Source organism: Perca fluviatilis, chromosome 5, assembly GCF_010015445.1.
Source record: "Perca fluviatilis chromosome 5, GENO_Pfluv_1.0, whole genome shotgun sequence".
NCBI classification, from domain to species: Eukaryota; Metazoa; Chordata; class Actinopteri; order Perciformes; family Percidae; genus Perca; species Perca fluviatilis.
Window position 1 is genome coordinate 25,823,294 of NC_053116.1, and position 9,939 is coordinate 25,833,232.

General features: G+C 37.5%; 1 protein-coding gene and 1 long non-coding RNA gene across 2 annotated transcripts in view; one reads left to right on the forward strand and one right to left on the reverse strand.

The window, feature by feature from the left end:
* The first annotated feature begins 474 nt into the window (after positions 1-474).
* LOC120559218 (taste receptor type 1 member 1-like) lies at positions 475-6,609 on the forward strand. Its single transcript, XM_039800773.1, is given in 7 exon segments — positions 475-653; positions 2,356-2,653; positions 2,812-3,534; positions 4,734-4,940; positions 5,208-5,328; positions 5,682-6,071; positions 6,074-6,609. Coding segments are annotated over 7 exon segments (2,454 nt in total).
* Positions 6,610-9,138: 2,529 nt separating this feature from the next.
* Positions 9,139-9,939, reverse strand: part of LOC120559222 — a 35,091-nt gene continuing 34,290 nt past the window's right edge. Inside the window, exons 3-4 of the long non-coding RNA XR_005639232.1 lie at positions 9,575-9,689; positions 9,139-9,435 (exon numbers count right to left, since the gene is read on the reverse strand). This is a non-coding gene — a long non-coding RNA (uncharacterized LOC120559222). The remainder of the gene's footprint in view (positions 9,436-9,574; positions 9,690-9,939) is intronic.

A 9,939-nucleotide genomic window follows, 5' to 3' on the forward strand; every position in this document is an offset into this window, starting at 1 on the left:
ATTTATTCATGATAGAAGAATAAAAGTTATTTGCTCATGATTATTCAACCGTGTGTGTGTGTGTGTGTGTGTGTGTGTGTGTGTGTGTGTGTGTGTGTGTGTGTGTGTGTGTTGCTGTGTGTGTGTGTGTGTGGGATATTATATTCAACTGCATTATATTGTACGGGTGTTTTATGTCCGGCCTTTATATGCAGTGCATTTGTTTTATTTTGAATATCTTAATTCCTCATGTAAAGTGTTAATTCCTTGTCTTTTTTATCTGTGTGCGTGCGTGCGTGCGTGCGTGCGTGTGCACATCACAGGGAGTCTGCAACATGATATTTTTGCATACTGATTTGTGTATTCTTATAGTTGTCTTCTATATATGACACCTCATGCACTCAGTGTAGACATCACCATTGTCTCATACATTACTAAAGGCATTGGTTAATCCTATTAGAGTTCACATCAGATTGGTAAACAAAAATTACCACAATGAAACATTTTCTGGTTTCTCTGTGTCTCCTGGAAACATTTCTACATGTCTTGGCTCAATGTGTCCCAGCCTCAGAGTTTCATCTGGAAGGAGATTATTTGTTAGGTGGACTTTTTAATGTTCATCATGATAGTGACCCTGTTTATCACGACAGACCAGAAGCCATCGACTGCTCCAGGTGAGTCTTACAATAAATCTGAGTGAATGCCTTCTGAAACTGATGAAGAACACCTGTGGCCTAATTTATAAAACTGTGCGTAGATTCTATTCTGAAAGATTTCGTGCGCCAAAAAGTCAGAATTTCCGTATGCAAAAACAAAATTCTGATTTATAACACCTCGCGGCGCACACTATTCTCGTTATAAATACGGACGTGCGTTACCTTATGCGGTCGTGCACGAACCTCACGCTCCTCCCAAGGTCGTCCCATATTTGTCTTAATAAGGTCCATGTTAATCAATCAATGAATATAGCAGCCTTGTAAAGAAGCCCTTGATGACCAATCACGAAACGAAAAAATGGGGAAAAAACACGATTCAGTGATTGTGAGATCGAGGTGCTCCTAACAGAGGTAGAACATAGAAACAAAATCCTGTTTGAAAGCCTTAACCCTTGTGTGGTGTTCATATTTTTGTTACACAGCCTTAATACTTAACAGATTTAGCTCAATTACCAATAATATATACATCATTTATGGTTCATATTTGCCATTTACCCCTGTGAGATCACATTTACGATCATATGATCATTTTCGTTTTTTATGAGAAAACAAGGAAATTCAATTATAAAAAGGTAAAAAATACAAACAACATTTTAGATCATTTTTGGTGCTTATTTTTTAGAACTTAATCAGAGCAGGTGATGTGAACAAGTGCTTGAGATGTAAAAATCAACACACACACACACACACACACACACACACACACACACACACACAGCAGGCCCAGTTAGGAGGAGAACACAGTTAAGTTTCATAGCACCTACAATTATTACACTCGGGTCCAGTAGACCCGAACACCTCATATGTAATAGATATGTGTAGGGGGTTGGACCGTGTGCAGTCATTGAAAATAAGTTATTTGTTATGTTCTTCACAGAAAAAAAGCCAAGGCCAATGAGTTTGAGTTAGAAGAAATAATAAAGAGCATAATCTTTCTTTATTATTAAAATTTAGAGTGTGCTCACATCAACAGATTGTCACTCCCACTCGTAAAATACGGACGTTTGGTCAGGTGCCTTTGTCGTTCTTATTGACGCTAAAAGTCTCCTTTAGCGTCCGCTGCACGGTGTGGGAGGATCCCCTGCCTCTCCCAGTTGCTGGCAGCCCCTCGCCGGGCGCCGCGACCAGCTCTAGGTCGGCTTGGAAAGAACGGGATTGTTGGGTTCAGGAAAAACTGGGTTGGATTCGGAAAACGGGGATACCATCGGAGTTCACTAAAACGCAGTCTACAAAACCTTGGGAGCATTACGCACGATCACACGCATGGTCAAAAGGTTGCGTAAAACTGGGCACATTTTTACGCATGGAAATTCTTTATAAATACTGACTTTTGCGAGGAATGTTGCGCAGGCAAATTTCACCCTGCTTCACGCAACTTTTTCTTGCTTAACAGGTTTTATAAACGAGGTCCCTGGTGTAGCCTACCAGTTTATATTGTAAAGAGTTTTTCTTCAAACTTCAGGTCAATGGATATAGCTGGTACCACATTTTCCCTAAAACCAACTTATTTAATTGCATGATTATAAAACTTTAAGTCCTTGTCACATTAAAATCCACTATTAAATACTCATGTCTGTAGGCTAAAGACTTCACAAACAGTTAATACTTGATCAGTGAAACTAATTCTCACACTTTCTCACTGTCCTTCCTCTGTCCACAGTAAACCCATAGTCAATTCAAGTTATCGGAGGTTTCAGTTGATGAGATTCGCTGTAGAGGAAATCAATAACTCGACCACCCTCCTGCCAAATGTATCTCTCGGCTATGATATATTTGACGACTGCTCAGATACACAAAGTTTCCCAGGCATTTTCAAACTCATATCAGACAATGAGTTGATCCAACCTGGGGGTAAACTACACAAGAATCGGTCCAAAGTGATAGCAGTGGTCGGCGCCTCTACAAGCACACATTCCCTGACTGTAGCCCCACTCTTCATGGTGAATCTCATTCCCATGGTAAAACTGCAAACTATTGTATTTTAACATATTCTTACCAAATACATCAAGTAATAAGAACATTTTCATATAAGTTACAAAATAAATTAAAACAGCTTTTAACTTTTGAGAATTTGTCATTGAAAACACTGACAATATCTTTATTATTCTTTTAACAGGTCAGTTATGCAGCTGCAAGTTCTGTCTTTTCAAGAATCCAGTATTTCCCCTCTTTCCTACGAACAGTGCCTCCCAATCAAGACACCATAGAAGTGATTGTTAATATTCTTCAGCACTACAACTGGCGCTGGGTTGCTTTCCTTTACATTGATGATGATTTTGGCAAAGATGGACAGGAATTGTTCATGAAGAGGATTAAGGACACTGAGATCTGCCTGGCATACACCCAAGGCCTCAATCAATATACACATTACTCCCAAATATTCAAACAGATAGAGGCACAGAGGATAGGTATCATTATTGTTTTTGTTCATGAATGGACTGCTGAACCTCTCATTGAGTCAGCAATACAACTAAACATCACCAACAAAGTGTGGATAGCACTGAATACATGGTCGTTAAACAAGAAGCTCCCCAAGAAGAAAGGAATCAAAAATATTGGAACTGTAATTGGGTTTTCTGAGTCAGAAGTGACAATACCTGGTTTCAGTGATTTTATTTATTCTTCCAGAAGCCTGACTCATTGTGAAAATGCAGAACTTTTTTTTTGTAATCAGGCATGCAACTGCAGCAGCCCAAGTGCAGAAGATGTCATAGCTGCTGAGCCAACTTTTAATTTTTATGTTTATTCTGCTGTATATGCCATCGCTCATGCCGTACACAATGCCTTGCAATGTGGATCTGGCAGATGTAATCGCAATATTACAGTGTACCCACACATGGTAAGTACACTAACAATTGAATAAAAAAAACATTTAATTTATTATCCTTTATTTAAACCCCAAAACATAAACTATTTTTTTTTTTTATATTTATAATTACAATTTTTTTAAAATTTTAGTTTGATTAATTTCCCCCCCCTTCCTTTCCCCCCCCAACACCTCCAGAAGCTTTTTCACCTGGAGTCGAACATGGGAGTAAGATATCGCTGAATAGTTTAGCGACAGTATGGTTATACCATTCTTTATTAATGTTCGAAATGATACCAAACGTCTACAGTAGTACAAATAGGTTATGCACTCATAAAACGATGGATTCTAAAATTTTAGGTACACCGAAGTTTATGTAAATATCACTTGCCTGCTGGCTTTGTTTGCTACCGCTGCTGCTGTTACATACCGGGCGTAAGAGTGCTTAGGACATCTACAAATTACAACAATCAAAAAGAGATGCAAAAAAAAAAATAAAAAAAAAAAAAAAAAAAAAATTTAAATTACTTTATTACTTGTCTCCTGCTAGTTATACTACAGCACTTACTTTAAAAAAAAAAGTTAAATAAATATTTTTGTTGCATCTCTTTTCGATGTTGTAATTTGTAGATGTCCCTAAGCACTCTTACTGCCCGGTAGTAACAGCATCAGCAGCAGCAGCAGAGAGCAGAAGCCAGCAGGCAAGTGTCATTTACATAAACTTCTGGTGTACTTACAAATTTTACAATCCATCGTTTTATGAGTGCATAACCTATATATACTAGTGTAGACCTTTGGTATCATTTCGGCATTATTAGTGGGGTAATGTTAAGAGACACTTCGGATCCATTAGCCTCTGCGCTTAAGCTATTCAGCGGCTAACGCTACTCTACGCTAACTCCCCCAATGTTAGACCCAGGTGAAAAAGCTTCTGGGGGTGTTTGCCTCGAGGTCATGGTGCAAAGGACCCTAGGGTGAAATTACTCCGAACCATCACTTTAAATCTTCAAAATACAATCCAAACAGATTTTGTACCTGTCAAACATTAGAGATAAGATATAGAAATTTCAGAGATAGTAGAGATACATACAATCTAATAAAACCTCTAAAGGGAGCATCACACTGCAGTTCCTCCCTCCACAGGAATATTTCTAAAAACCTATTTAATCAACACCTCATTATGTTCATTGTGAACACATGCAAGTAATCTGAACTTTGTGTACCCACATCAGGTTCTAACAGAGCTGAAGAAGTCAAACTTCACAATTTTAAATCAGAGGATTCGGTTTGATGAGAATGGTGACCCCAACTACGGATCATTTTCTATAATTTTCTGGAACCAAAGTGGTGATGCAGAGGTGATCGGCTTTCATAATTTACACCCACCGTTCCATTTCTTCATCAACGACAGCAAAATGCAGTGGTACACAGAGGGAGAAGTAAGTTGTTTTTTTCTACCAAGAGTTTATACGCTATGTGTTGATATGTTTATTTAGTATTAGCTGTGACTGGGGTAAAGACAATATCAGGAACATCAACAGATGGTTATTGTTCATGGTGTAATTCTAGGGATGTAATACTCAATGTTGATTACATATTACAAACAAAAAAAAATGTAAAAGTTGTATGGCCCTAAATACTGCTACGTCTGTTCTCTTTCTGTGCTTACATTTTTTACTTTTCTGCTAAATAATTGTCTTGTACAGGCGCCTACTTTACAGTGTTCCCCAGAATGTCGTAGAGGATATGCAAAAAAGTATAGTGGAATCCACAAATGCTGCTTCGATTGTGAAATGTGTCCAAATGGAACTTATGTCAACAGCACGGGTAAATTATTATACATCAGAGGAAGAAAATGAGTAAAAGCAGTGTTGTCATTTATTCTGGCATTGATGGAAGCTAATTTCAGACTGTTAAGCTTTTTTATGGCTATTATTATTTCATTTCATGTTCACTGGACATAAACTAGAGTAATATAATATTTTGATTATTACAATTACCTCTAGGGTATGTCACTGTAAATTGTAAAAACGTTTGACATGAAGTAAAAGCTCATTTTAGGAGAACATACAGAATCAAAGATCAAATGTCTAACAATGCTTCCTAAACTGTTTGACCACGGAGGATTTTTCAAAAGCAAACCTTAACTTTATTGACTGTCCTTCTCTCATGTAAAACAGAGGATCCCTACAAGTGCATCAACTGTAAGGAGACAGAATGGTCAGCAGCAGGAAGTACATCATGCAATCTGCGGGTGGTGGAGTACATCCCATTCACAGACAGTGGGGCTATACTGATCATGGTCGGGGCCTCGGCCGTTTGGGCCTCCACATTAGCCACGTCTGTTCTCTTTGCCATCAACTACAACACACCTGTTGTCAGATCTGCTGGGGGACCAATGTGCTTCCTGATTTTAGGCTGCCTCAGCCTGTGTAGTCTTAGTATATTCTTTTACTTTGGTAAGCCAACAATTTCCTTTTGTATCTTAAGATTCTTACCGTTTCTCTTGTTCTACACTGTTTGTCTAGCATGTTTTGTTGTGCGCTCTTTTCAAATTGTTTGCATTTTCAAATGGCCGCCAAGTTCCCCAAACTCCACAGTTGGTGGATGAAATATCATGGACAATGGCTGGTCATCACTGTGGCATTTGTAACTCAGGCACTCTTTCTTCTTATTGGCTATACTTATTCTCCTCCCAAGCCTTACGATGACATTTCTTGGTACCCAGACAAAATCATACTTGGTTGTGATATTAATCTCAAAGCATCCTCTGGTTCTGTGGGTTTACTCTTGTGTTTGTGCTCCCTTTGCTTTATTTTCTCCTACATGGGAAAAGACCTCCCAAAAAATTACAATGAGGCCAAAGCAATAACCTTCTGCCTGCTCCTGCTGATCCTCACCTGGATCATGTTTGCCACTGTATACATTCTGTACCGTGGCAAGTACATCCAAACTCTTAACGCTCTGGCAGTTCTCTCCAGTCTCTATTCCTTTCTGTTGTGGTATTTCTTCCCAAAATGTTTTATTATGATTTTCCAATCGGACAAAAACACGCAGGAGTACTTCCAAGGTCTTATTCAGAATTATACTAAAACAATCAGTCAGTAGTTTACATATTTCAAATGTATACAGTGAGCTTATGCAGTGATTATTTTTTACTTAAAACCAATCTCCCTATTTGCCCTGTATATTCAAAATCTGTCTTGTCAGTTTATAAGTTTGGCATGGCGTTGATTTTTCATATTTTGCCATGAAACAGGAAGTGGCTAGTAACTAGACTTTACATTGTCCAATCTGGCTCAAACTGCTCAGAAGGGTCCTGGCCTGAAGACTTCTACATTTAAATATTGAGTTATAATCATAGCGCCTCCTACTAGCAACACGAAGCTACAGTCGTTACACTTTGATGTCCTCTACCTAGCGACCAGATCCATCTCAAAAGTGTTGATGAAAGCCTTAAGACCTTGATGATGCTTCAATTAGAAGATTGTGATTTTTTGTTGAAGGGCTTCGCCGTGACGGCACGGTGAACTTCAATGTTACATCATCAAAAAGGAAGTTGTTGTAATTCGAACATAAATTGTCCGATCTGCCCCAAATCTTTCCTACATGATGTTAGTCTGGGCCTGAAGTGATTCACATGAGTCTCAGGCCTGATTATGGTAAAATGGCTCATTAGCGCCCCCTAAAAGATTTCAAAGAAGTAACCCCTGCAGTGTGATTCACCTAGACCTCACTTAGATATTTGGTATGCACATGTATCATGTCCAGACTTACAAAAAAGTCTCTTGGAGCCATACCCTAAACCCAACAGACATCCGCTATATTAATATCAATGTGCAAATTATGGATGATTTTTACCATTACCATTTGCAAACTACTTTAACATACTTGTCCTACAGATTTCCCCCGATCGAGCTAATGCTAATTAGCATTGGCACATCGTAGAATACTGCTAGTTTGGAAATCTCCTAACTCATCATCTCAGTCTGCCTTGCTAAAGGATGTGATGTTTTTCTTGAGCCTCGAAAAAAGGAAATATGCACTCAGGGGGTAGAGGACCATTTTATTAATACTCCGTTTCTTGTCTGTCTAATCAATATCACAACTTTACAATACAACTATATCACAATGTAACTTTACAACACAACTGTTTTTACTAAGTACTTAACCTGACTGTGTATGAAGGCTACCTGGGTGAGTGGGTGTCAGGTTTAGTTCTATTTGTTGTTTGTGGCTTTGTTGTTGTTGTTTTGTCTGTTTTTTGCTTTTTTTGTTTTTATTCGAGTGGGGTTGTTATGGTTTATTTCTGCATTTCTTTTTCAGTGTGACTGATTAGTTAAAAATGGAGACAAAAAATGGAAACACTGGACCTTTACATTCTGTATGTTATATTATACAGTATATGTTTCCTTGAATATAGCATTTAAGTAAGTACGGTAATTAACCTTCTGTGAATGTTCTGCACAGTTGTGAGCTGTTTCACACATATTTCAAGTTTATACAGTGAGATTATTTCTAAAGCAGCGACAATTTTTACTCAAATTTTGGTCTGTGTAATCAAAATCTGTTGTGTCAGTTTATAAGTGGCTGGTTTCCTTTCTTATAGTATTTACAGTAGTGGTATTGTTGTGCACATGCATACCCTCATATGACTAATGCATTTTTTTTTTATAATTAAAACACGTTCAGTCAACAGATAGCAGTAATGGTAACATGGTTTTGATGTAGCCCTGATTGCTTTCTAAAAATAACTTGGTGTACATTATGTACACACTGACAGGAGTTTCAATCTCTCCTGAAATGTGACAAGTGACATCATACCCATTTGTGATGCTGTTTAATACATTTAAGAAGGGTGAATATTAACAGTAATGGTTTCAGTCCAAATTATTAAGCCTATTGTATAGCCAAGTTTAACATAGTAATTGATGATGAAATTACAGTTTTATGACCCTCCATGCTTGATCTTTCTGGCCTTGCTAGACATTTGTGCTTACAGTAAGGACAGTCAGGACATTCAGTGATTATCCGCATACAGTTATTTCTGTAAAGCCCTGCACTGATGGAGATATTTACATGTACAGCAGTTATATAACAGTAAGAGTGATTCAATAAAAACATTAAATGAAATGTGTTTTCCTTTTTGTTCAACAATCTTGGCAAGTTGCTATAACACTAATATCACCACATGAAGGCGCCACTTCACTGTGACACTGTCTACATGCTAAACTACAGGCATATTACTACAGTATATTTAAGGTGTACACCTTGAATATACTTGTGTAACATAAACTTTTGTATTGAGTAAAAATAGGGGGCAGAATGTCGCTTTTTGTGCAGATGTTCAGATTCATAGTTTGAGGATATTTGAATATTTGTTCAAATATAAATTACCTGGAGAAATAAAGGATATGTCACCCTACTGTATGCAACCATTTTTTCCTGTGTGTGTGTATCAGTATGTTTCTGTATCTTTATGGACACATGAATTCTCAATCTTTTTAAATATATCGTGATTATTTTTTTTGTTTAATGTCTTACTGCAATTTTCTGTGAGTTGCACTGTTTTTTTCTTCTTTTTTCTTTATTTCAAGAAGAGCATGCTGTACACATGTAAAACGGGTTGCACCACCTTCCACCTCATTTTACCTATTTCACTTACACACACATACTGTAACATAACTCATCATAAAAATATTTTCCACTTGTATCAGTACTATAATTATTTATGTCATCGCTGTACAGTTATAGAGCTGTAATGACACCACGGCTTTATGCAACACATTTATAAAGATGTAAATACTATGTGTTTTGGAGTTTAAAGCAACACATATGTAACTTTTAGCTGTAGCTGTAGTTCCAATGAGACAACCTGTAGGGGGACCGAAGCAGCGGGTAGCGTAGCGCAAGCTGTAGTTCCAATGAGACAAGCTGTAGGGGGACCGAAGTGGGAAAAGTTACATGGTGTTGCTTTAAGATTCAGCTGTTTAGAGAGATTCAGAACTGTTGGCTCTCAATGCTTTACCATTTTTTAGTTTGTGTGTTTTCTAAATGGGTTATGTCTTGGTACCTTGATTTTGAATCAGGAAGACATTGACCATCCATCCAGATAGAAATGTTTGTGTCCTCTTCGCTGTGCCATCTCTCCTTGGGACCCCTTTCAGCACACACGATACAGATTATCACTAAAAAAAATTGAGATGAAATATATTATCATTTCAACATCAATTAGATCCTATTACAAACACATGATGAAATGGATGGCGATACAATTCTTCCTTAAATATAGTGATTTTTGGAAACTATATCCTGAAAAAGCCTTGAAGAATGCAAATTCTTTTTTAAAATCTGATCTCCTTAATATCACAGAAGACGATCCCACAAGACTTTACTCATAATATTAGCTTTTGATTTATTCATGATGCCTATTGTTTT